The sequence below is a fragment of the Mus caroli genome, chromosome 5 (genome assembly GCF_900094665.2).
Source record: "Mus caroli chromosome 5, CAROLI_EIJ_v1.1, whole genome shotgun sequence".
NCBI lineage: Eukaryota > Metazoa > Chordata > Mammalia > Rodentia > Muridae > Mus > Mus caroli.
In genome coordinates, this window is record NC_034574.1 from 27,034,692 (window position 1) to 27,062,043 (window position 27,352).

General features: G+C 46.3%; 2 protein-coding genes across 5 annotated transcripts in view; both read left to right on the forward strand.

Annotated features, from left to right (window-relative positions):
- Plb1 (phospholipase B1) overlaps positions 1–27,352 on the forward strand; it is a 138,999-nt gene that overhangs the window by 65,097 nt on the left and 46,550 nt on the right. For all 4 annotated transcript variants that reach the window (XR_002377944.1, XM_021162761.1, XM_021162762.1 and 1 more), the window contains 15 exons: positions 4,675–4,733; positions 9,493–9,566; positions 10,164–10,207; positions 13,264–13,372; positions 15,870–15,921; positions 17,567–17,647; positions 20,326–20,391; positions 20,657–20,757; positions 23,245–23,326; positions 23,680–23,784; positions 23,884–23,979; positions 24,122–24,193; positions 25,201–25,239; positions 25,656–25,716; positions 26,921–26,979. Coding sequence is in view for 3 of the 4 variants with exons in the window: in XM_021162761.1 (XP_021018420.1) it covers positions 4,675–4,733; positions 9,493–9,566; positions 10,164–10,207; positions 13,264–13,372; positions 15,870–15,921; positions 17,567–17,647; positions 20,326–20,391; positions 20,657–20,757; positions 23,245–23,326; positions 23,680–23,784; positions 23,884–23,979; positions 24,122–24,193; positions 25,201–25,239; positions 25,656–25,716; positions 26,921–26,979 (1,100 nt within the window). In the remaining variant the exon portion in view is untranslated. The remainder of the gene's footprint in view (positions 1–4,674; positions 4,734–9,492; positions 9,567–10,163; positions 10,208–13,263; positions 13,373–15,869; positions 15,922–17,566; positions 17,648–20,325; positions 20,392–20,656; positions 20,758–23,244; positions 23,327–23,679; positions 23,785–23,883; positions 23,980–24,121; positions 24,194–25,200; positions 25,240–25,655; positions 25,717–26,920; positions 26,980–27,352) is intronic.
- LOC110294494 (protein S100-A11) lies at positions 6,679–7,198 on the forward strand. The gene has a single exon (XM_021162766.1). It carries the CDS (start codon positions 6,737–6,739, stop codon positions 7,031–7,033), a length of 297 nt encoding a protein of 98 aa, XP_021018425.1. The 5' UTR covers positions 6,679–6,736; the 3' UTR covers positions 7,034–7,198.

Here is a 27,352-nt window from a genome sequence, read left to right on the forward strand (position 1 = left end):
GATGACACTGAATTTCTGTTGATCTATTTACTAGGTGGACTTTAACAGCAGAAAAAGAAGATCATCTTTATTTGTATGCCCTCCGGCAGTTAAAACCCTTATTCTAAGACACAGATAGAGGTCTGAGTGTAGAGATATTGCACATATCGAGATAGATAGAGTATCAGTTTGAAAGCTTTAATAACCATACTTTAATCTTATCACTCTGAGAGAGGGTGATCTGTAAAGTATTTTACAATCTCCCTAAATTGTGTTTCTGTCTTGGTAACCATCCATTAGAACATATCTCCCCATCTAAAAACCAGATAAAGTACAGTCTCTTCCTTACTCCCTGACCCTGGTGACTATTGTGTTTATTAGTGCTTGAAGAATTCAAGGGCAGATCTCAAGGCCTTATGATCTGAGATACCTCAGTGATAGGCACTGTTTAAGTAAACAGATAGATAGGTTGATCCAAGCCTTGCTGAGCTAACCAGATGGCCTATGACTAAACCACACATGCCCATCTAGTGAAATTCAGACTCATTTAAGAGTGTTGGGGTTCACCTCTGCGTTTCTTGGGAAGTATCACTCAGGAAAACGACTGCAGAAAATGACATAAAAAATAAGGAAAAAATTTCATTTTTGTGCCACTGATCCATGACTGAGTATTCTAACCATATTTGCACCTGAAACAGTTACATGTTTAAAAAACAATAAAAGAGGGAAAAGAAAAACCTTAGTAAAAGAGCACACAACTATGTTCCTCTGATTGTTACCGCGTTTCTGGTAAATTCTTCCCTCTCTGGAGACCCCGTTAATGAGATCTAATTGAAATGGGAACAGGTGGTACACATCGTGTTAGAGCTAACCATCTTCACACATCCCTACTGGCTTAGCAAATGAGAGGGACCACTAAATACATATTGAACAAGTCTGAATAACTGAGAATTTCGAATTCATCCAATGATTGATTCTCAGAGTGGATAACTAAACTAGGTCACAGTCCCTCCGCTCAAATGGTGTAAAACATCGATTTTTGCCTTCAAAATTATTTTCAAAACCCTTTTGGTAGTCACCTTTCCTAGTGTGTCCCTCAATCCACAGATGTGCAGATCAAAAACTAGGTTACAGAATAGGATACTGCCTGTCATCACTGGTCATGGTCCCTGGTGGTCTAAGGGTCCGTTCTCCTCACACACATACTTGATGAACCTGCTCACCTGTGGGGCTGTGCACGACGAGGTCTAGAAAGCTGGTGCAAGTTATTTTTTTTTTTAAACTAATCAGCATTGGGAACTCAATAAAGGACAAAGTCTTGCAAAGTCTCCCTCCTGCTCCATATGCATACAGGATTTACAAAGCACTTTGTGGCTTTTATAAACACTAACTATATTTTGATTCTTGCTCTCATATAGCTAAGATAGCTTAAATATCTACTTGGGGGTGGTGTCTGCTGCTAACTTAAAGTTTCCCCCCCCCCAAAAAAATGAGTGGCCATGAGGAGTGGAAGGGGATGTGACTCACTGGGTTATCTGTTGGATTCAAGGTGCTTATTCTAATTCCATGCAGAGGAAACAACCCATAGCTTTATAGAATGGAAGGCATCGCTATGCTGCCTGGGTATGGCTCTCGGCAGCAGTCTGGAACAGGAAAAGTGCATTTACCTCAGTCACTGCATCTTGCTAGACTCCCAATCCTATTATTTTACCCCAGTTAGGTAAACTGAGCTCTCCCGAAGCTAAGGTGGGACAGTGGCCATGTTCCAGCAGTCGGCAGTCCTCCACAGGCCTTTCACCTCATTGTCACCCAACTGCCGGTGTTCAGTGGAAGTTGCAAAGCCAAAACTGTTCATAGAATTATGACTTGGTATAGCCTGCCATCAGCAAGAAGTGTTGCCCCATGGTGGCTGAGCCTGCCAGTCCCTTAGAACATCCAGCCTACTTAGCCAATTCAAATTCTTCCCCAAGAGGCTCATTTATCTGGGTGATTTCCTCCCTCAACATTATTTATTTTATGTTATTTTAAAAGAAACACTTAATATGTTTAAACAAATAAAAACCAATGGAGGATTTGATAAAGGAACCACTGAAATGCTAAAGGATAGAGTAAGTGTAAGAATAAGTTTGTGGGAATTGGAATTGGGACCCCTGCTTATAAATTAGACAACATGAGGAGTAGAAAATGAAATTAGTGAACTGGAGGGTAGATACTCAGACATTATTTGGATGTCAGCATCCGTTGAGTGTAACAAGGGAGGGGATGCAAAGGACTGAGAACTGCGTCAACAGATTGAGCCTCTGCATTTATCGCCTCCACTTCAGCCGAATCAAACAAGAATGGCTCAAAAATGTTTAGGCAAGGAAAGACAAAGTCCCATCTCTAGTGAGCTTACAGGCTTTGCTGCCTTTGTTGCCCCTAAACAATTCATTATAATTTTTTCTTGTTTTAAGATAATATACTTACATCATTTCTCCTTTCTCTTTTCCCTTCAAACCCTCCTGTATACCCCTTCCTTTCTCCCCAAGTTTCTTATTTAAACCTTTGAAATCTGTAAAATTACCATCACAGACCACATCAATTTTAATTCAAGCTAATATGTTTTATTAATATATTTATAACAAATGCCTAGTAATGATTGGTACTTCTCAGGAGCAAGGTTGCCTTCAATACATGGATACAAGTATGAGAGCCAAATGCAGGAAACTGGCACTTACACCACTGTGGGCCTGGGTACCAGAGGTTTTCCACAGAGACCTCTATCCAGGCTGAGTGGGAAGGCCCCACCGAGGGAAGTGAGTGCAGGCAGGGAGACAGAGCCTCTGCCACGCCTTCCAGGTCGGTCTCTGAACCAAGTCAGGTCAGGCTGGGTGGAGAAAAGGGCTCTTTGGGAGAGAAGATCTCTTCCCAAGTGTTACAGCTCTTGGGACAAAAGGGTCAGACAAAGGAATAGCTCTTGCATACCATCTATTCCCTGCCTGGCTTTCTCTATATACAGTTCTGGCGGTGACTTAGGGTCTGACAGCCACCCCCTTTCATTGGCTTGGACTGAGAGTTTGAGGGAAACCTTATTTGCATGTGGGAGAACTTGGTACTATTCCGAAGTGGCTGATAGTCACGCCTCTCTTGTGGGGACTGTGGGGGCCGTAACTCCCGACAGGAGCCAGGGTCCAGGAGACATGAGAGAACTCCTTCCGTCCCATGTAAGTGAATTATCACTACCAGGTCCCAGGGTTCAGGATCTAGCCTCGACTGGAAACCAGGCTGTCTGCGCATTGCTCCCCCCCCACACACAGTAAGGAGCAGGATATGTGTGCATATTTTTGTTTCCTTTTTACCCAAATTTAAGAAGTAAGTATGTACTGTTTGAGCTGCTTTTTATATATTTTTAAAATCTTATTCTGTGTACACGTGCATATATGTGTGTGGGCTTGCTTGTGCTGTGGAGCCCATGTAGAAGTTAGAGGCCAAGTTACAGGTTTTCTCTCTGTCTACCCTGTGGACCTGGGGACAGAACTCCTGATCTTAGACATGGTAGCCTGATGAGCCATCTTGAGGACTCTGGACCGCTTTTCCTCTCATCCTATAATAAATGTTGAAGCTTTGGAGGCAAATCTGTCCATCTCCTTTACATTTAGCCAACTCCAAAGACCTTCCCCAGCCTATGCACACCAGTTGGCATTCAGAGAATCCACCATTACGGCCCTAAGAATACAGTGATTGGCTGTCACCACAAGCTAAAATAACCACTTTGGAGGAGTTGAGAGAAGGCATTTTTTTTTTTTTTTTTTTTTTGCCTCCCCTTCCATAGCCTGATTTCTCTGGGAAGAGGTCATTTTAACGTTTCCATGCTTAGCCCGGTAGGCGTGTGTTAATGTGTGCAGCTGGGTTTGTGATTTGATATTGTTCTTCTAACTGCATAGAGTATCTGTGGGAGGCTGGGAAAGGCCACGTAGGCTATAATCATGTAAGAGGGAGTGTGTGTGTGTGTGTGTGCGCGCGTGCGCGCGTGTGCCCATGTGTATGCGTGTGATGAATTCCAGACATGATGATGGGGGAAGGAAGAATAAAGAAAGATACTTGGTGGCTCTAGAATCTAAGAAACAAGACTTCGAAGCTGCCATCAGGCTTTGCAATGGCAGCCAAAGTTATGAGTCAATTTGTACCTAGACCTGGAAAGAAACAGTTATGAATTATGATCTCTCCTACAAATGCAGAAATAAACCACTGTCCATGGCTTCCTAATGAAAACACACTTCTCAGTAGTTCTCAAAATGTGGTACCCAGACAGGACTTGGGGCAGCCACAGTACCTGAGCATCAGACATGCAAACATCTTAGACCACCATAGACCTGCTGAATCTGAAGCTCTTGGTAGTTCAGGGGTCACAGGTGATTCTGTTGCCCAACCCAGTTTGAGGACCAGTAATCCCCATATTCTCTCAGGTACACATTCATCTGTCAGTCTACATCCTATTCTAGGACACATCAGGGACGTTTCCTTACCAGTGCAAGTCCTCAGGGGGTGTGGCAGCTGCCATTCTGCAAGCAGTGTGAAAGTGGTAGAGAAGCCTGAGTTGGCAGCCAGTGGGAGCAAGGCATGCCACTGGGAAAGCTAGGTTTCTCAGAGACATAGGGGCCTGGGTCAGGGCTTCCTGAAACCCTCATTTTCCATTCACCCAGATTTGCTTTCCAGTTCACAGCTTGCGGCCGGCTGATATCAAGATCATAGGAGCACTGGGCGACTCTCTCACGGTAGGCGATCTCAACCGTAGAAAATTAAGAAGAAAGATGTTGTTTATGATTTTGAGGCAGGGTTTTGTGTAGCTCAGGCTGGCGTCAAATTCACTATGTAACTGGGGTTGGCCTTGAACTCCTGATCTTCCTGTGTCTACCTCCCAAGTGCTGGGATTACAGCGATGTACTACCATATCCAACTAGGAGGAGAGATTTTAATGAATACAAAAACATGAAACTGAAAGTTGAGGTTTTACTCTTAGCCTGTTTCTGGTCCCAATCCTCCAAGGCTCCCTATCCCCTTTGCCTGGCAGCTAGCATGCCCAGCTTGGTTTTGTTCCGACCTCTACACTCCTCTGCCATGCTGGGGTGAAAAGAAAACAAAGTAGAAGGGCCCCTGAAGGGGCATGAGTGGTTAAGTGAAGTTATATAGTCCATGTTTGGGGTGCAATAGTATCTCCTACCATGAGTGTCTCCAAAGACCCAGCCAGTCCTGTCTGTCCACGTAGAAAAGCTAAGAGATGCCTGCTCAAATGGACATACAGGGGTGATGAGCTAGGAACAAGTGCTGATGGGTATGGAAGTGTTGGTAAGAAAAGAGGTTCTAGTTGAGGCTTCAGAGATGAACAAACCTACTTCTGTAGCTGCCCCAAGGTGATACTCTAGACCTCTTAGAAAGCACATCTTTAAAAATCAGAATTGAGTCCATAGAGAGCCTAAGGGAGTTGGTCCCCTAAAGTTTCAAGAAACAAGTTTCTAAGGTCACATTACTCCTGTAGAGTTCAGCTGTTGTCCCCAGCTGCTGCCCTCTAGATCAGTTACAAGGCAGCATTGCCCCGTGTTGCCTGAGTCCTCTATGCTCCCTGGTGTCCCTCTTGGGCACAGTGGGTGAGAAGGCATGGAATCAACTGCTCAGACTCCTGGAGCAAGTGAGAATGCAGCAGTAAGCTCATTTATTAATTCTTAGGAGCACCCTTTATACCCTCCACCCATGTCCCATTGGTCCCAAGCAAGTGTGTCTTCCAAGTGGCAGTTCCCAATTGGCTATCATCTGTGTCACCAATATCTAGGCTTTCAGGCAGACTTCAGTTTGGCCCTCATGTGGCAGTTGCCTCTCTGACTGTGCACCCTGTCCCCCATGTTTATGCGGAAGTAGTCACCACCTTGGCATTGGCCTTTCTGTTCCTCCTACAGCCAGGTTTGAACTCTCCAAGGAGCAGATATCTGGCCACAACTGTGATTTAGTCACATAGTGAAGTCAACTCACTCAATAGTCTCATGACAGAAATCCTTTGAGTTCTGACATTCCTCACATTTGACCGATAAGGAAGGTTCAATGAGTACACAAGTCACTCCGCTCCTGAGTCTAGAAGCCAGGCCCAGAATGTAGGATCTAGAATGTAAGCCCCACAGCAGTTTTCACCATGAGATCCCAGCAGTTCCTTATCCCAAAGGTCCTACTATGTGTTACCCCTGGGAGAGACTGGCAGGCTGGTCATTGGCACCTTACCAGTCATATATCTCAGCCACTTCTAGGTGAGTGAGGTCTGATACCCACCCCCTCCCCATGGTCACTGGAAGATGCTTTCAGGACAGACAGTCACAGAGAATCACAAAGGTGCTTGGGACTTTGTGGGAAGGCAGCACATGTGATATGGTGGCGGTTAGGTACCATGGTGGTTTGAATTTGCTTGGCCATGGAGTGGCATTACTAGCAGGTATGGCCTTATTGGAGGAAGTGTGTCACTGTAGGGGTGGGCTTGGAGACTTTCCTACTTGCTGTCTGGAAGCCAGTCTTCTCCTGGTTGCCTTCAAAATAAGATGTAGAACTCTCAGCTCCTCCAGCACCGTGTCTGCCTAGATACTTCATGCTTCCAGCCATGATGATAATAGACAGAATCTCAGAACCTATAAGCCAGCCCCAATTAAATGTTGTCTTTTATAAGAGTTGCCTTGGGACTCCTGTCCCAGCCACCGTCAGCCACAGTCGCAGCCGGACCTCGCTCCTCAACTTGGCAAAGATGCCTACAGAGACTGAGAGATGCATTGAATCCCTGATTGCTGTTTTCCAAAAGTACAGCGGGAAGGATGGAAACAACACTAAACTCTCCAAAACTGAATTCCTTTCCTTCATGAACACAGAGCTGGCTGCCTTCACAAAGAACCAGAAGGACCCTGGTGTCCTTGACCGCATGATGAAGAAGCTGGACCTCAACTGTGACGGGCAGCTAGATTTCCAAGAGTTTCTCAACCTCATTGGCGGCTTAGCTATAGCGTGCCATGATTCTTTCCTCCAAACTTCCCAGAAGCGAATCTAATCCTCTCAGTTCCCATCCAACCACCAAGTCATCACCTCCCCCGACCCCATCCACACCTGCACTGAGCCCAGCACACCTACCACAACATGTATCCCACACCTGCTGGCAAAAATAAAACAATGCCATTTTTTTTTAAGTGTAAAAAAAAAAAAAAAAAAAAAAAAAGAGTTGCCTTGGTTATGGTGTCTCATCACAGCAATGGAAACTCTGTCTAAGACAGAAGTAGGTACCAGGGACTGGGGTATTGCTATGATAGGCCTGACCATGCTTTCGTTTGGAGGAATATGGATTTTGTGACTTTGGATTTGGAAAGCCATAGAATACTTTAAATGGGACTGAATGGACCGTCCTAGTAGGACTATGGAAAACATTGGTGCTGAGGTCATTTGAATTCTGGAGATCTTTCTTATGATGTTTTGGTGAAGAATGTTGCTGCCTTTTGCCCTTGTCCCAAGAGTCTGCCTGAGGCTAAGGTAAAGAGATTTCTATGAATTGTGTTGACAAAGGAAGTCTCAAAAGTCCCAGCATAGTCTTTGTTCTCTGGTTTATTCTCATGAAGAGTGTTTTGATCAAGTGTAGCAAGCTTAGAAAGTCAAAATACAACATTTGTGGTTCACAGAGTAAAGGGGCACCAGGAAGTGGAATGGAGCTGAATGCTGTGTTCAAAGATATTAAATGGAATTAACTGAGTGGTGACCATGGGACAAGGACCCACTAAGCTAAACTTTGCAGTTGTACAAGGGAGAGTTATATTGTGTTAGGCATTATTAGGACCTGCTTATTGTTTTCATTTGGACGTAAAGAGATATTAATATGTATCAAATTGACAAGGGATAGATTCTGATGACTGAAGAGGTCATTAAAGAAGTTGAGGCTTGGCACCATGAAGAAAGCCTATGAGACTATTGGTAAAGCCTAGTTGCAGTGGAAGACCCCAGTATATTGGAGATGCCAGTACTATGGAATGACCACCAAAAATAGCAGCAGCAGTGGAGTGGAGTCGACCAGAGCCTAGAGTTCTACAAAGGACAGAGCTGGAGATGTGACTCAAACCCTTTGGAAGAGCCCAGAAAAAGATCACGTGTGGATCCCAGATATTGGAACAAGAAGCTGTAAAGTTGAAGTTGTGTTGTTAGATGTTAGAGATGTCAGAGCTGTGGGCTATCTGCTGAGGAAAGCTGCAAACAGGGAGTAGAAACAGCCCAAAAGAAGTTGTTGCAGTCACCAAAGATGAAGGAGTTGTAGATCTGAAGAGTACTTTGACATCAGACATGGAGGTGCAGAGGTTGGAATTTGCCCAGCTGGTTTTTGGACTAGCTTTGATATTTCCAAAATAGTATTCCCTCACTATGACGTTTTGGAATGGTAATGTATATCCTGTAATGTTAGAGGTATATGATCTGCTTTTTGATTCTGATTTTATAGGGGATTCCAGTTAAGAAACTGCATGCATCTCAGAAGAGTCTTTGAACTTTGGACTTTTAACATTGTTGAGACTGCTATAGACAATGGGAGATTTGAAGTTGGTCTAAATGTATTTTGTATTATGTTATGGCTATGTATGGCCCCATAGACTCATGTATTTGAGCAAGCCTATGGGGACCAGGAAGTGGATTGTGGTGGTTTGAATATGCTTAGCCCAGGGAGTGGCACTATTAAGTTAGTGTGTCACTGTCGGGATGGGCTTTGAGACCCTCCTCCTAGCTGCCTGAAAGCCAGTCTTCTGGTTGCCTTCCAAACAAGATGTAGAACTCTTGCCAGCCTGGTCTCCAGAGTGAGTTCCAGGACAGCTTGGGCAATACAGAGAAACCCTGTCTGGAAAAAAACAAGAAAAAAAAAAAGTAGCTCCTCCAGTGCCATGCCTGCCTAGATGCTGCCATGCTTCCAGCCATGATGATGAAGGACTGAACCTTAGTCAGCCCCATTTAAATGTTGTTCTTTATAAGAGTTGTCTTGGTCATGGTGTCCCTTCACAGCAATGGAAACCCTAACTAAGACACTACTGTACTGCAGTGAAGATAACCCGGGAATTTCTGCTGGAGTATAGAAATATATGCTTCAGGGAAGGAGATGTCCTGCATCTTCCAGCTTTTTCTTACCTGCACATACTAGGGATGTCATGTACTCTGATTACATGTTTCACAATTTAAAAAAAAAAATGGGCACAGCACCTCTAAGCACATGCTCTGAAGAAATACACGCTATAGACTCTTGACACTGCAGGGTCACGCTTCTCCTACTTGCCATCCAGGCAGGGCTTCCCTGGAGAGGTATAGGTGTAGATGGCACTAGGCTCATCCCAGAAAGGGTGGGAGGTAGATCCACAGGATGTTCCATCTGGATTCTAGAACTTTCCTAGATGTCCTGGCCAGGATAAGGGTACGGGCCTTCAAACAGGTGGACATCTGGGCCCTGAGAAAAAAGCATGGGCACCACTGGCTATTTGAATTCTTTTTCAGGCAGGCAATGGAGCTGGGTCCAGCCCTTGGAATATCTTTGATGTCTTAACTGAATACCGAGGCCTGTCCTGGAGGTGAGTCAACCCAGAAGCCCCTGAGCCTTCTAGAAAACCTCGGTGGGAGATGGGCCATCTTTCTACAACAAATTTCCAAATTCAATTTATTTGCTCCCCCCACCCCCAAGACTATAATACCTGTATCAGGAGGTAGTGTTGCCTGGACAGGAGTTTGTGGGGGGAGGGGTAAACGTGCACATCTCCCTTGGAGGCTTAGCCTTGGGTCGGGAGACCCTGACTCTCCTAAAGGCACTCTTTTCCAAGCTAAGTAGCGAAGAGAAAGATCCAGGGTAAGCTATGGGCGGTAATGGAGAGGCCAAGTGGTCCCTTGCTGGCCCCAAAAGAATCCCTCTGGATTGGGAAATGTAATGAAAGAGACCAACTTGGTTCTCCCTGCTCCAACATCAGAGCGGGCTCAAAGCTGGAAAGTACAGTAACAGCAGCAGCAACAGTTTAAGTTCTCTTGTCTGTTTGCTCCGGTGTCCAGGGAGGGAGGAAAAGAATAGCATTTCTTCGACGGATAAAGGGCGAATCCACCGGGCTGTGATTCAGAAGGGCACTCTGTCTTGCTTGGCATTTTAAACCGTCATTTTCTTTCTTGCTTCTCACCAACAGTGTGGGCGGGGATGAGACCATCAAAACCGTGACCACCCTACCCAGTGAGTACCCTGGTGCTCTGGGCGGCAGGCTACGCCTGAGCCCACTGCGCCTCCCGCTGGCAGTCGCCAGCCTCCCAAGGCAGCAGGATGCAGCTGTGTGCAGTAGGGAGCGCTGCTTCCCGGAGGCTGCCTTCTCGGCTTAGCTCCTGAGCTAACTAAAACTTTGGCGGGTTTTGTTTGCTTTTATGTGGGTCCCCCACCCCCACCCTCAACGGGAAATCGCCTTTATCCAATAAATGAATTGCGTGAGGAAAGAAAGGATGACTTAAACCAAATCTCAGGACAGATCATTTAAAAGTAATCCAATAAAGAAGGCATTCTGGACCTAGAGCGAGGGGTAGGGTTGCGGGCGTGGGGTGGGGGTGGGAGGTGGGGGTTGGGGGTGGGGTTTAAGCATCTCTGCTCACAAGACCTTACTGTGTAAACCCGCAGCACTTGCAGCAGTGCGAGATGAAACTACCTTGCTTGGGCAGTGCAAACATTGCCATATTTATTAGGCAATATTTACAGTGTATTCTTTGCTTCTCAGAAACCTTTAAGGAGTTTACCTGGGAGGCACTTGATTGGTTTTATTCTATTTTTTCTGATAGATATAGATATAGATATAGATATAGATATAGATATATAGATATGTATCAGGAAAAAATATATATCCCTTTGGTACATTATCTTTTTTTTTAAAGATTTATTTATTTATTACATGTAAGTACACTGTNGCTGTCTTCAGACACACCAGAAGAGGGAGTCAGATCTTGTTAAGGATGGTTGTGAGCCACCATGTGGTTGCTGGGATTTGAACTAAGGACCTTTGGAAGAGCAGTCAGGTGCTCTTACCTGCTGAGCCATCTCACCAGCCCAGTACATTATCTTGACCTAAGACACAATTTGAGTTTTAAGCCAGCAAGTTTAGACAATAGGGATATGATACATAATGTCCACACTGGCACACCTGATCAGACCTCAGGTCTGTTATCTATTTTAGTTCTTAGAAAACTGTGTTGAATTTAAATAGGTACAGTTCTGTGTCATGAGAACTCCTTGTTCCCTGTTGCCAGAAGGTGACAGACTGCTCCCGTGAGTGTGATGAACTTGGCTTTGAGATGACCCAGCAAGATGGCTGGACAACATATTGTTCAAGATCATTCACCAAAGTGCTTTATAAATGACATCAACAGTGTCGCCCACTCAGGAGGACTCCCCCTAATGCACTTAGCTTAGCTGTTCAGCATTCTTTCTTAGAGGAGGGAGGACCACCTGATCATAGAGCTTCAGGATTCAGTGCATGACAGCTGTGTAAACAGGTAAAATGTGCTGTGTCGGTACAAGGTCAGGACAGAACTTAGCCCCAATGCCTTTTTAAATTTAACCCAGCAGATGCTGTAGGATAGGGTGTGTGGGAGACAGACCTCTGCCCTGATCAGCAAGTCTCCAGGGCGAGGTATGCCACCACAAAGACAGACACATGAATTGATCATCAACAAGTATGGATGAAAAAGTCTGTATTGTGGAAAAAAATCAGCAAGAAAATTGAGATTGGGTGTGGGGACAGAAATGTTAGAAATGAAAATACCCAGTGAGACAAATAACCTAATGAAAGCATTGCTAAAAGCTGTAACCAAATAGGGAAAACATCGGGAATAGGGGACAAGACTAATGAACTCTCTAATCACACATCATTTAAAGAAATAAATGAATTTGACCACAATGTCTAAGAATTCTGGGGTATGATCGAGAGGCCAAATCTAAGAATGGATAAGATAGAAAGAGATGAAATAAATTCTAAAGGAATGTGGAATTATCCAGGTAAGTTTATAGCACAAGATTTCTCAAATCTAGAGAAAAATTCAAGCACAAGAGAGCCAAAATAGAGTCAACCAAAGAACCTCTCCACAATGTGTTATAGTCAGTGTATCAGAAGTTAAAAGCAAACAATATTAATAGCTGTAAACAGGGAAGGCTAACTCACCCACAAAGGCAACTACATCAGAATGGCAGCAGATCTCATTAGCAATCATAAAAGCCAGGAGGGCATAAAATAATGTAGTTCAAGCCCTGAAGGTAAATAACTGCCAATCAAAATTGCTATACCAGCAAAACCATCTTTAAAGTTTGATTAAAAGATGACATTTTAAGAGCAAAATGAAGAAATAACTTTGATGAAGAAAAGCCCAGAAATGGACAGATTCACTAATGAATTCCACTGAGCTTTTAGAGAAGAGCTAACAGCTACCCTAAAACCACCCCACAACATGGAGAGGGCAAGAACACCACCTCACGCATTCCACAGAACAAGTAGCAACATGCCAACACTGCTGAACACAAGGGTAGCAAAAAGTAAATAAATAAATAGATAAATAAATAAATAAATAAATCCATTTTCTTTGTGATTATAGATACCGAATTCTTAGTAAAATACTTGTAAATTACATTCAAGAACACATTGTGACCATATGCAAGTTAGTTTCTTTCTTTCCAGAGATACAAGGATGCATTGCCATATACAAATTAGTATGGACAGAAATCACATGATGGTCTCAGTAGATGCGGGAAAAGACTTCAGCAGTAAAATCCCAAAAGAAACAAGGGCCTGAATGTGGTAAATTATTATGTGCTATGCATATTCTCAGCCTATGGGTCCTAACCCTTCTGGGGGTTTAACAAACTATTCACAGGGGCCACCAAAGGCCATCCTGCATGTCATAAATTTACATTACAATTCATAACAGTAGCAAAATCACAGTTACAAAGTAGCAACAAAAGAACATGAGCTGCATTAAAGAGTCTCAGCATTAGGAAGGTGGAGAGCCACTGGTGTGGAGTCTCAGACTGCTCAACATTCTGTTCTATGCTAGGCTGTAGAGTTGGGGCTCTGCTCTGTCCTCCACACTCAGTGTTCAAAGGAACTTGACAGTTGGCTGAGTAATCCCAGCACCTACAAGGCTTGGGTGGGAAGATCACCAGTTGAGGATAGCCTGGGCTATATAGGTGTCCCTGTGGCAAAACAGCGGGCAAAAAGGGTTTGGGGCCATTGGTAAACATGTCCCTTGTATTTCCAGACATTCTCCGGGGATTCAACCCCTCCTTGAAGGGCTTCTCTGTTGGCACTGGGAAAGAAAACACTCCCCGAGCATCCTTCAACCAGGCCGTAGCAGGAGCCAAATCTAAGTGAGCCTGGGTGTCCTGGAGGGAGTGCATGCTGGGAGGACGGAAGTGAGGGGTCCTGGGGAAGGCTTGCTGTGTTGTAGGCTGTGAGAGGCTTGGCTGGGTAAGGAGCTGGCGTGGGCTCTCCTGGGAGCATCCCTTGCTGTCAGACACACAGACCTGGCCAGTGTACACTCAACCCTACCCTAGCAGCTAGTCACATTCCTCTGATGCCACACATACACTTGAAGCAGATCACCCAGCCTCCTCTGTAGACTTTATTCCCTTACAAAGCAGTGGCTGTAAGTAGTGAGTCCCGGTTAGCTTGTTGTTGCTGGTTTTGAGTCCTACATGCCCTGTCTTCATCAGAGAGGCATCTGGGACTCTGTGGCCCATGTACTTCCTGTGTCATAGGGAGAACACTGACAGGAGGCCCTCGGTGACAGCCACATTTCTTCTGTAGCCTCTGCAAACCTCTGAAGCAAAGAGGCAAGGCTGTTGCGAGCCCCTCTGTGGAAATTGTGACATTGACCCCATCTTAGATGTGAAAGCTCTGGCCTGCTGTACTCCTGCAAAGCCTGATGGTGGACCCAGCACTAATTCACCAGGGCTGCAGGGCTCAGATTTCAAGCTCCATAGTGCCACCCTGCCTCAGCTCTGCTTGCACACTTTTCAAAGCCTTGGAGTGTTCCTTGGAGCCTTGTTTCCTAGCCAATGAACATACAACACCACACCCAGCTAAACAGAACATGGAAAAAAAAAAAAACTTTCTGTTTTACCAATTTTTCTTCCAGATTCAGCCCAGGCCACACTTCTCTGCATGAGTCTAAGGTCCTTGTAGTTTGGTTCCTAGATTCTCTGGGATTTTCCCAGCTTTATAAGCCATCTCTAAGTAGCTTTCACGTTTGTGCCCCATAGGAAAGACAGATCATACCAAACCAAATAGGTTTTAGAACGAATTTGAAGGCTGCTTCTCCCTTTGGCAGGGATAGGGGTGGAAGTGTTTTGCCATTTACAAGCTAAAGGTTGCTTTAACATTAACAGAATGTCTCTATTCCAGGTAAGTACCGCTGGTAGCAGCAGAAGTAAAGGAGTTCTAAGCATGGTTAGGTCAGGGAGGCACACATGCACGAATGGACTCTCAGAGGCAAGGACCTATGATAGCCACAGTAAACATGTCTCATGGCCTTCAATCTGTGACTGTACTTTTTCCTAGGCTCTAGGGAAGGCATCCAGGTGACAGAGAAAAGCAGGGGCAGACCAGTTGTTCCCATAGTGCACTTGAAACTATAACACAAAGAATCTATATGGCCCCAACAAGTACAGCAACCAGACCCAAGGGTCTTGCAGGCTTTATTCCAGGCCTGATCATAGCCCTTCATATACACACAGCAGTGCCTGAGTACCTTGCAGAATTCCTTCATGATTGTTGTCAGTAGCTCTGTCAGATGGGCAATGTAGAGGGCTGACTCCCTGTTTTGTCAGTGATTAAAAACTAAGCCCCTGAGCCATGGAGCAACGCATTCTAAACCCTGGTCCAAAGGAAAAGGGTTGCCCTGGCAACCTCCCATCCACAGGTAAGAAGCAAGTTAAGTGATTGATTCAGGGTCACCCCCCACCCCCAAGTATCTGATACCCGGTGTTCTGGCCAGGATCAGAGCAACTGTGCTGGTAGAGAGCTGTGTTGAGCATGGTGCCAGGGAACTTTGTGGATGGTGAGAGTAACAATAGACATCATTCTAAGGATGCTTGCCTTGTGGTAGCTTCCTTAGAATCATGTGACCCTCATCTGACTCTCTCAACTCCACGAAGAAGGCACTGCCACTGCTTTATTTGACAAAGGAAAGCCCTGGGTTTGTAAGGTAAAGGTCTCCAAGGTGGTTATGGATAGACCTGGCATTCAAACCCTTGTTATCTAGCAGAACAGCAGCTCTTATCCAAGGGGCCGCTTGGATTTCATTTGTACCTACAATGACTTTCCATGAACAGGTCTTTATGTTACTGTCTTTGCTTTACAGTATAGATACTGAGCCTAGGGCCTTGTTCACACTAAGCAAGCACTCTGCCACTGAAGTTATCCCCAGCTCTGTCATCATTTTAAACTGACATCACCTTTGGAGGTTGGGGGCTAGGTGGGCCATGACATCTGTTCACATGAGCATTAATTGAGTGGCAGATGATGTAAAATAAATACATAGCTACCTATTTGCTTTGAACAAGCCTGGCTTGGAAGAGAAACCAAGAGTTTATCATTAACTATACCAACACAAAAATAAATGCACCAAGAGTCAACCTCAAACGTGCAGGCCTTTATCTCTCTTGAGCGGTCCATCCTCCCCAGTGAAGCCTGGGTGGGGATGAAGCTATGGTGAAGCCTGGGCGGTGATGAAGCTATGTGTGGTGGGACTTCAGTGCTGCCCCAACCTTCCTCTCCTAAGTCAATTGCCAATCGCTTTCTCTCTCTGCTACACTGATATCCTAGACTTTGATTCTCATTCATCTCCTTACGGTATTCCCACAGTGACTTAGCTGATCAGGCCAGAAAGCTGGTGAACCTGATGAAGACAGACACGGTGAGTCTGGGAACATCAAGGATCCATAGAGCAGCAGGATACACCCACAGACACAGAGAAGTCAGCAGGCGGGGAAGCGGGGCAAAGGGCTCAGGCCAGGTTTCTAGCAGAATCTGGGCCTCTGTACCCCTGTTCCTTTGCATATCGAGTCCCCATTCTCTGTACTAGCCAGGGCTCAGAATAAACATGTAAAAAGATACAGCACAGTCCTCTCCTAGAAGAGCTTAAAAGAGGAGACAAACATGAAGAAGCAAGATAATGAAACAGTTGACTCATATTTTGTAAAGAGTTGCGCACAGAGTAGAAGTGGGCACAACGGGGACAGGACCCCTGATTGGGGGGTTCAGAAAAGAAACAGAGGTGTTTGAGCTGGGTTCTAAAAACTGAGTGTGAGATCCTCTCTCAGATAAAAGATCAAAGTGAAGGCTCAGTGCAGACCTGGTTGGGGAGAGTGAAGGCTCAGTGCAGACCTGGTTGGGGAGGCGGCATCCAGTGGATAAAATAACAAAAGTAGTGGGTCACGCTTGGTTATTTTTATGTGATGTGATGCACCACCCCCATCCCCAAATCCATTATTAGGAACATTTCAGAATATGTCTATGCCTGATGTCAGGCTTTCCTGATCTGCTACACACACACACACACACACACACACACACACACACACACACACACACACATACACACACACACACCATATGTCTTTCACACTCATTTGGAGGCTGTGAACACCACACCCACCATTGACCATGGTGTTGTAGAATGCTTATGCCCACATCCTTCCATGCAACCCTTCAAACACTTCTCTAGACCTCTCTTGCAGGAAGTTCTAGAGGTGGCAAACTCCTGGAAACTCTATGTTGCTCTGACCTGCCACTCCAACTGGAAGTTTGCTTTCTTTCTTCCTTTCTTCCTTTCTTCCTCCCTTCCTCCCTTCCTTCCCTCCTCCTCCTCCTCCTTCTTCTTTCTTCTTCCTTCTTCTTCTTTCTTCTTCTTCTTCTTCTTCTTCTTCTTCTTCTTCTTCTTCTTCTTCTTCTTCTTCTTCTTCTTCTTCGTCTTCTTTCTTTTTTCTTCTTCTTTCTCTCTCTTTCTCTTTCTCTCTCTCCTTTCTTTCTTCCTTTCTTCCTTCCTTTCTTTCTTTCTTTCTTTCTTTCTTTCTTTCTTTCTTTCTTTCTTTCTTTCTTTCTTGGGTTTTTTGAGACAGGGTTTCTCTGTGTATTTCTGCATGTCCTGGAACTCTCTCTGTAGAGCAGACCAGCTTTGAACTCAGAGAATTACCTACCTCTGCATTGCTAGTGCCGAGGAGAACACCTTGCACCACAATGTCCAGACCCAGCTGGGATTTCGCACAGGCACCTTTAACTCATGGGCTAAGGAAAGTTCCTTCTTAATGGAAGATGGTCCTTCTTCTGTAAAGCTATTAGAACTCCAGATTTCTAGAAGACTCTAGAACAACCTTCCCTTCCTAGGGTCAGGACCTAATTCCCTATCTTCCATGCAAAACTCAAAAGAACTCCTCATACCAGGGTGGTTGGAGACAGACCTGTGCCTGCTGTGCCAAAACCCAGTTTGTACTCTATGACATGTGGGGAACTGCCTTTACGAGGGTTTCCTCCCTAACCCTACTTATTTCTATTCATTTCAGAAAGTAAACTTTCAGGAAGACTGGAAGATAATCACTGTGTTTATAGGAGGCAATGACCTCTGTGCTTCCTGCCGTGACCCGGTAAATCTTCAGCCCCTCACGCCCAGGAAAGACTCCATAGTTGGCCACTGGGTCCTGGAACAGCATAGATAGGTCAGGACTCTGTACATGGCTTGGCATGAATCCAACTGAGGATTCATTAATCTTAAGGCCCAGAGGACATTCACCTGGAAGATTGGTCCTGATGAAGTTCCCTACGGAGGGAGCCTGATCATATCATTCTAGAAAACTAGATAACCTTGTGTTAAGAAAGACTTGCTTGTTTTTATAACCAGTTACAGGTTGGCTCCTTTCTGCAGTATTTACCGGCCTTGCCAATTGCACCTTTGTGCTATCTCTAGAGAAAGTGATTTCCAGTAAGGTTCAGGTCTACACCTCTTGGGGCTGATGGAAAACCCACAACGGTGTTCCTCTATGGCTGTCACATGTATTCTTCCTGGATTCTCAAGTCCCTCTGAAGGGGATCCCTTAAACCAAACCACCTGTGAGTCTCACACCCACACCTGTGCCACATGCTATGCCCAGAGGTGAGCAGTGGCAGACGAGACACAAGCTCTGTCCTTGGGGTTTCCTTTAGCCAGGGGCCAGAAACAAGCAATTTTTAATAGCACATTGGGTTTTGATGATGCATAAGTAACTCCAAAATCAAAGTAGCTGTGGCATATGGAGAGCAAGGGGGCTTGTCAGCACATAGTGCAGGAGACCTGCTAGCTGGGCATGTGTCTTGGTTAGGGTTTTATTGGCAACTCCCCCCCCCCCAGTGGCAAACAGCCTTTATCAAGAGTCACAATAAGCAGTCTGTGGCCTGAGGCCCATAGGTAGAGCTCTACATAGTCCATCCTTGAGCAAAGTGGCCAGTGTCCTGGGCTGGGAGGGAGATGGGGCTCTGTGCCGGCTTCCCCACAGCCCTGGGGTATGTGCTGAAGTGGGTCACCAGGCCAGAGGTCATGAGGAAGCCTCCAGCTAGGCATGAGGTTGAACCCTGCCGTTCTGAGGAATCACAGTTCACATGAGCAAGCAGCATGACCTCTTCTCCACAGATGCCTCCTCTGAGGGAGCAGTGAGCTTGAGCATGGGGGAGGGCTGAAGCCACAGTCAGGCTGGGAGCTCTCAGTGTCAACAGACAGGCCAGGCTCAAAGGTCTCAGGCCCTTCAGGGGCAGGTCGCTCTTCTCTGGCATTTAAGTTTTGGCAATTCTTTTTTGTTGTTGTTTTTGTTTTTTTGAGACAGGGTTTCTCTGTATAGCCCTGGCTGTCTGCTCACTTTGTAAACCAGGCTGGCCTTGAACTCAGAAATCTGCCTGTCTCTGCCTCCCAAGTGCTGGGATTAAAGGCGTGTACCACCACTGCCTGGCCCAAGGCAACTTTTACCAGAACATTTAATTGGGGCTGGCTTACAGGTTCACAAGTTCAGTTCATTACCATCAAGCATGGCAGCATGCAGGCAGGTATGGTGCAAGAGGAGCTGAGAGTTCTACCTCTCCTACCTAAGGCAGCTAGGAGAAGACTGTCTTTCAGCTTTTGGGTAGCTAGGATTAAGGGTCTTAAAGTCTATGCCCACAGTGACACACCTACTTCAACAAGGCCACACCTCCTAATAGCGCCTCTCCCTGGGCCAAGAATTTTCAAACTACCACAGGGAGTGAGGGACTAAAAGAGTGAGGCAGAAGGATGCCCAGAGGATGACCTGTCCCCAAACCCTTACAATAACTTTCCTGATATCAGAATCATGTAGGGCTAGTGACTTTAAAGCTGATATTTAAAGATCTCATGGGAGAGCCTGTCAAGGCTCCTGGGGACAGGTAAAGCTTTGGAACCTTCGTCCCCCTCACAGCTTCCTGAGGGACACTGCTTTAACCTATTGTAAGGTGGGGTTCTTGGATGCGATTCACCCAGAGAAGGGGTTCCACTGATTTTTTTTCAGTGCTCTGAAAGTGGGGCTCGGAATGAAGGCCTAGTCAAGCATGAAGACCTGAAGATAAATTTCCTATCATCCACATAAGAAGCCAGCTGTGTCTGTAAACACCTGTAACCCCAGTGCTTGGGAGAGACAAAAGTATTCCTGGGGCTTGCTAGCCAATCCAGTCTAGCTGAACAAATAAACTTCCAAATTCAGTAGAAGACCCTGCCCCCCAAAATGAGAAAGACATCTGATGTGAACTACTGGACTCCATACACACACACATAGATGTCACCTGTATACATCCATCCCCTCTCCCTCCCTCCCTTCTTCCCCCTCATACACACACAGTTCTAAAACCACAGATAAAAAAAAATCAAAGTGTATTTCTGTTTGGAGGCTCCCCATGCACCCTCGAGGCACTTAGAAGTGATTGATGCACCTGAGACTCAGAAGAGGGCAGGTGGTAGAACCAGATCTTGAGGTCATCCGCTTCAGTAGCCCCATTTCAGAGGAGCTATACAGGGTATCTAAGGCTATCAATACTAAATCAATTCAGAGGTTTCCCACCCACCACCACCCCCCCCCCCCGCTCTAGGCAAAAGGAAAGACTCTTTCCTGAGGGTCATGATGAATGCAAGCATTGTAGCTAGGACCCCCCAAAGATTAACCCTCTGTTTCACTATTGCCAACTCTGATTAAAATATAGAAAGAGGAGAAGCCAAGCCAGGAAGCAGTCCTGCACATAGGGAGGAGATGGGGGATGCACGGGGCTCATGAGATTTTTCCTCTGCCCACAGAGTCGCTTTTCTCCCCAAAACTTCGTAGACAACATCAAGAATGCCCTGGACATCCTCCATGCAGAGGTATGGAAGTTAGACCACACAGGCCTCTGAGTTGCTCCATCAGAGCTGTTGTCTGTGACCTCGGAGGCCTCCCAGCAGTTCTGAGAGCTACTTGACAGACACCTGCATGTATGCTCTAGCATCCTCGGAGAGCAGAAATAAGAGAGGAAGGAAGTGGGTGGGGCCAGGAGGAAGTCACAAACTCTGAGCTCCAGCCCCGATGTGAGAAGCAAGAAGCCAATGCCATCTTACCATATTATCTTGGTGACTGATTCTGTTTCGGCAGGTTCCCCGGGCCTTTGTGAACATGGTAAAGGTGATGGAGATCTCCCCCTTGAAAGAACTGTTCAATGAACCTACAGTCTCATGCCCACGGCAAATCCTCAGGTCTGGTGGCAACTTCACCCATGTTCCTGAAAGGACTGTGGACCTTGGCAGATTCTTTTAGGAACCCCCAGGGTAGAGTATAAGGGTAGAGTAGAACTACCCCATATTTTAACCTGAAAAGGCCTCCCTGGGGGACATACAGCTCGGGTTATCTTCTGTAAACATCACTATAGACCTCAGCAGTCTCTCTGAGAGCGCACATAAGGAGTCTCTGCCTGCTCCCGAGTCAGCCACATGGCCCCTTCATCAAGGAAGAGAGAGAGGGTATTAAGAATAGGATCACTCAGCCCACAGCATCTAGAGCAGAGTGACCATCTCCTAGAGGCTGGTCCCCAGGACAGACAGTGTTTCTGAATGGCATGTGTGTGCTCCAGGTGGGACAAACACAAATCAGAGTAAGAAAGATGTGAGATCAGAATTGGCGAGATCCAGGGGTGAATCTTCTCTCAGAGAACAGAAGATTCTGGTCCTCAGAAGGGTGGTCCTAGGAGGCTGGTGCCGTCAACTCTCAGCCTCCAGACCCAACAAAAGATGGAGTTCATCTCTAGCACCAGACAAGTCTGTAACCTTTGGAAGGAGGATGCTTTTCTAACTGGTCATGGTGGCTGTGCAAGCCTTCCTCCCCTGCCCTCTAGCCCTCATCATGTTCCTGGGCACACCACATGGCCATTAGTCACCTGAGTGTGGTGATTATCCTCCACAGCCTGTGAGCACTGAGTCACTGCCACCACAGCATAGGGGCGCAGGGGCTGTTTGCAGATGAGCTGAATGAATAATTCACAAGGGCCAGTCTTGTTCTTGGAAATTAAGGAGGTATACTGGCTGATCCCTGGAGAACTATGCCAGATCTTCCCTAGAGGAGTAGGGCAGACTGCACAGATTCCCTAGAGAAGGCTCAGGATACTGTGAGCAGACACACACGCTGCCTGCCAGGGCTGCTGTCAGGCATGCTAATTTGCAATGCTGACTCATCTACTAGATCCCACTTTCTCTAGTCACTGGAGCACATGGAGAGTTTGGTATATACATTCCACTTGAGAATAGGTTTCCCACCACCACCACCTCCAAAGCCTCCTGTTACGGGTCACTGCAGAGATTTGAAGGCCACTAAAACCGGTTTGGAGAAGTTTCTTGCCAAGTGCATTTGAAGAGGAGAATGTCTGTGTTGATAAGATCAAGAGCTTCCTTGTTTCGAGACTGCCCTCTCTGCCCCTCCGCCTTTCTGTCTTGGTGGCCAAGCTCCCTCTCTGCTACTCCATCTACACAGAGCCACCCGGGCTAGGATCACTTTATACCCAGGGTGGAAGTCCAGATTTGCCAGATCTGGACAAACCAGAGTGGAGTTGCAGACTGACAGAGCCGTTTAATTCAGTGACTTCTTAGTCAAGTCCCAGCTCCCACCAGTGTCAAGTCAATATGGCTGTGTGACCTTGAGGATGTTACTTAACCACTGAAACTTGGTCATCTCCTCTTCCTGATGTCCTCCGTAAATTCAGGACCTTGCATGTGCTAGGGAAGTCTGCTATCACTGAACTATATGCCCAGCCCTTTTCGCTTTTGTCTTTTTTTAAAGGGAGGGTCTTGTATATCCCAGGCTGGCTTCAAACTGGTCCTTGAGCTGAGAATGACTGCTATGCCTACACTTCTGATCCTCCTGCCTCTACCAACTAGAGTCCTAGGATTACAAGCAGAGACCACCACACCCAGTTTTTTAATATTGGGGATAGAACCCAAGGTTTTATGCACCCTAGACAGGCAGCCCCCAAGCCCCTTTGCTTTTTATGTTGAGATAGTGTCTTGCTCAGCTGTCTAGACTGGCTTCAAACTCATGATCCTCTTCCTTAGCCACCAACATAACTAGGATCACAGAGTGTGCCATCTTCCGATTGCTCACCTGTAAAAGGGGGACAATAAAAACTTCCGGGAAGCTGGGCAGTGGTGGCACACGCTTTTAATCCCAGCATCTGGGTGGCAGAGGCAGGCAGATGAGGTAGGCAGATCTCTAAGTTCTAGGCCAGCCTAGTCTACAGAGTGAGTTCCAGGACAGCCAGGGCTACACAGAGAAACCTTGTCTTAAAAAAAAAAATCTGGGATGATGAAGAGATTTAAACATTTTAATACATGGAGCTTGGCACTGTTAACATGAAGTGTGTACTAGCAATTACTGTTGTTGTTGTTATTATTATTGTTTAGGAGAAAGGTGTGTCTCTCTGTTCATCTTCATACAACCTTCTGGTGACTCAGCTCCATAAAAATCACTCCTACAGACACCAGGAGGAAGGTCTTGTTTCCAAGAGCAAATTCAGGCCATGGACTTTTTTTTGTTTGTTTGTTTGGTTGGTTGGTTTGTTTGTTTGTTTCTGTGACATCCTTTGATCCAGAATCAAATCCCTAATACCCTTCAACTTATAAGAAATACAGAGTCTTGGGCCAGAGATCATTCAGGATGATGACCTCAGGCTGGGGGCTCTTTGGTTTTGTTGGTAGCCAACTGTGTCCTTGTGTCCTGGGCGTTGGTGATAACGCAGAAGAACTTTCCAGCCTCATTGAAAGGAACAGGCAGTATCAGGTAAGCAGGAGGGTTTTGCCACCGTAAAGGACTCTCAGAGGTTTGTAAGCCCCACGTAGAATCAATTGATGCTAAGTCTCTTGTCCTTGGCTAAGAGAGTGGTGACTACCAAGGACTGTGCCAACTTAAATACATTCAAGGATGGCAGGAGTCAGAGAGCAGCTTCTTTGAAGCTTCAGTAAGAGATCACAGAACACACTTCACTGAACCCCATCTTCTCCTGTCTCCTCCTCCTCCTCCTCCTCCCTTAGGAAGGAACTTGAGTGTTGGTTAAGAGTAGGTAGTAAGATTTGAGACCAGTTTCACTGTGTTTTCCTCACTATTCAAACCCCTGTCTCCATCTCCTCCGGCAGAAGAAAACTGAAGAGCTCATTGCTAGCGGACGATATGACACAAGGAATAATTTCACTGTGGTTGTCCAGCCCTTATTTGAAAATGTGTCCATGCCACGGACCCCGGTAAAGAAATGAGGCATTGAGGATGAGGGGAGCCCCCAGGGTGAGCAGCTGAGTTTTCTGACATCTGTACTTGCCCCTCCCTTTCTGCCTGGTGACTAGGCGGGCGTGCCCGACAGCTCTTTCTTTGCCCCTGACTGTTTCCACTTTAATGCCAAGACTCATGCCCGCTCAGCCATTGCCCTCTGGAAGAACATGGTAAGAGCTGTAGGGTAAGAATCCTCCCTTCTGGTCCAGCTACCTGCATCTCCCTTCCTCCCCACACCCCCAGCATCTTGACCAGTCTGCTTGGTCTGCCTATTACTCATTCCTTGTCTTCTTGCTTTTTTTTTTTTTAAAGCTGGAACCTGTGGGCCACAAGACAAGACAAAATAATTTTGAAATCAAGGCCCCTATCGTGTGTCCGAACCAGGTAGAGTGGGCTCTCCTAAGAACACCCTCTGAGTATAGCATCTCCTCTGCCCAGTCAGCCCAAGCCTTCATCTTAGCTTCTCTCTGCCCACCCACCCACCCCATCTATATTCCAGGTTGACAATCCACATCATCCCCTTTGGTTAAACAGAGAGGAATGGTTGACCCAGACCCACAGTGACGTGAACCCTTTAGTGTTTTCCTCACTTCTGATGGCAAGGTCATCAACACAAGTCTAGACAGGCTACACCTCTGTTGGACAGGCAGGAGTGAAGTGGTGGCTCTTAAGGAAAGGATAGGAGATTTTCTAGGGCAAATGAGACAGGGATAACCTGTTTCCATGCAGCCCTTGGCTCATGGCCAGCTGGGAAGAGCAAGAGACCAAGCATCAGAGTGATACATGCTTGGATGGAAAGTGGAGGCAGGCAGGATGTTAAGATGGAAGTCAGAGCTAGGAAAACAGATCTTCACTCTCAGCAGAGTAGGACCCCAATTCTACTAAAAAAATGTCAGATTCTTAGAGTTTTGTAGCTGCAGCCTCACAACCCAGAATTCCTCTGGGTCCCCAAAAGGGTCCCAGGATTCTCACTGGGAACTACTGGACCAGAGATTATTTGGAGAAGAAGTTGGGGGTTGAGGAGGGTCTGCTTTTTCTTGCTTAAGTAAAAAGGAACTCAGGTTTCTATAGGGCAAAGTAGGTTTCAAATGGCAGGCACCTGGGGGTGACAGGGGTGCTGTTGGGAAGGGGTAAGGTAGAAAAAAGAGGCCCAACATCCTTAGCCAATAGGCTGAGTGCAAGAAAGAATATGGTAGCTACTTAAGGGTTAAATCTGAGTTCTGGGACTTGGTTCTGGTTGCAGAGAAGACCGGATACATCCTGGGCAGGAGCACAGGGTGGTCAGCCTTTCTGGAAGGGTCTAAGCTCTGGTCGTGGCCCTGAGGAGGCTGCGGAAGAGCATGTCTAGGCTGGTGTAACTCCTTCCATTGCTCACTCGCCTCTTCCCACAGGCCTCGCCATTTCTGAGCACTACCAAGAACAGCAACCTGGTATCTATCTATGGCTTCTCTTTGGCTCCCTGGGCAATGGGGTGGGCAGCTTCTGTTGATGGGAAGATGGGTAAGAATTCCTGAAAGAAAACAGAGGGTTCATTCCCTTTCCTAAAACCATCTCTCCACCCACACCTTCTATGGGCGAGAGTAGAATCAACCTAGCCTTACACAGCTGAAGGAAAAGGCAGACGGTGGGGTGGGCCATTTGTTCCATCCCTGAGTCTTACCTTGGATGAAAAAGAGGTCAGACTTACAGCATCTCAGCTTGGCTGATATTCAGTGTCCCTGGAGACCCCTCCCCAGGAATAGGACCCAGGGCTCTGCTGAGGAAGACTGATATCCATCCAGCTTTTCTGCTGCCTGACTCCCACCCACTTAATCCTAAGATTCTAGGATTGGCTCTTTGTATTTAGGGTTATGGAACCTGGATGGTTTGCAAAGAGAGAGCCCCTTCTGCCTCACCACCAACCTCAGGTAAGCCCCTGTCTTAGTTAAGATTTTTTTTTTGCTGTGAAGAGACACCGTGACCACAGCAACTCTTAAGAAAACATTTCATTGGGACTGGCTTATAGTTCAGAGGTTTAGTCCATTATCATCATGGCAGGAAACATGGCAGGGGGCAGGCAGACATGGCACTGGAAAAGGAGCTGAGAGTTCTACATCTGGATCAGCATGTAACAAGAAGGGAATGCTACACTGGGCCTGACTTGAGCTTCAGAGACCTCAAAGCCCCCCCCCCCAACACCCTACACACACACCTTACACATACACCCTACACACACAATGACACACACCTCTGTAAGGCTATACCTCCTAATAGTCCCACTCCTTGTGGGCCTATAGGGGCCATTTTATTTCAGACTACCACAGCCCCTGTGACCCACCAAGATCCACCACCTCTCTGCAAAGGCATACATACCACTGAGTAATAAGCTAAGACTTCGTATGATAACCACTCAACACAATTCTATCCAGTGCTTGCTTCCAATCCTGAGTGAGCTATTTGTTCAACTTTGGCAGCATTATGCCTGGCCAAGCCCCCAGGCCATTTGTGTTAGGAACTCTTTCCCATCCTCTTGCTTTCGAGATCTAAGCAGGACACAGAGAAGACATGGGAACTCACTTGCCCATGGTTGGCCCAGTCCTGCAAGATGATGAAGTCTGGAGGTTGAGGCCAGCGAGTCCCATGAAATGGATGTCTCTATAGAAATGTGTCCTCAGTCTCTGCCTGTGGAAGGGTCTAGAAAGTTCTCTGGGCTCTTCAAAAAAGGACTTTAGGAGATTAGGGAAGGGCCTGCCATGACTATGTCTTAGATTCATGTGAAAATCTAAAACCGGGCTCTAAGTGGCCTGTATGTGAGCCAGTGCCTGTCTGGTTGGGCACTTAGGCCACCAGCACTAAAATGGAATTCTGCCTCATCTTCTCCATCCCTGCTTTGTGTCTTACAACATTTCTTAGCATCTGTTTCTCTATCTTCTAGCCTGACACAAGCTTAAGAATTGTTTGTGTCTCTTATAGGAAACTTGCATGAAAATTCTGCCAATGCAGTTTGGGCTCCTCGGTTCTACACAGTCTAAACACACATGCAGTCTTGTTTCTGGTATTGGCATGAAGCAAAAGGATAGACTGTACCCTCGGCTCTCTTCCCAGACTCAAGCATGTCTGCTTGTCTTTCAGTGCATACCCTGAGACCTGCAGACATCCAAGTTGTGGCAGCTCTGGGAGACTCTCTGACTGTAAGAACTTTTGAGCCCTGGGGGTGGGAGTGGGCCATGGGATGGTGGGGTCAGTTCCAGGCCTGCCCTCCTAACTTCCAAGCCTGTGCTCCCACCTTCCATCATCTCTTACTCTTCTGCCCTAACTCTATCCATCCAAGAGAATGGCAACAATGTAATTGATTTTTTTTTTTACAACCGCTTTGTCAAATAGATGTGCAGGAAAAAGTATTTTCAGAAATGAACTGAATATTCTCAGTTGGCAGAATTTTTGAACACCCAACAGCACTTTTTGACATATGCAAAAATATGTCATGCTGGAGAAGGTGCTGCTCCTCACTTTTAATACTGGGTGTGCTTCATCCCAGGGCTCCACCTCCTGGCAGTACAGCCG

What these genes read in the sequence shown, in the direction of transcription:
- LOC110294494 (XM_021162766.1), top strand. Translation starts at nt 6,737, where the DNA reads ATGCCTACAGAGACTGAGAGATGCATTGAATCCCTGATTGCTGTTTTC.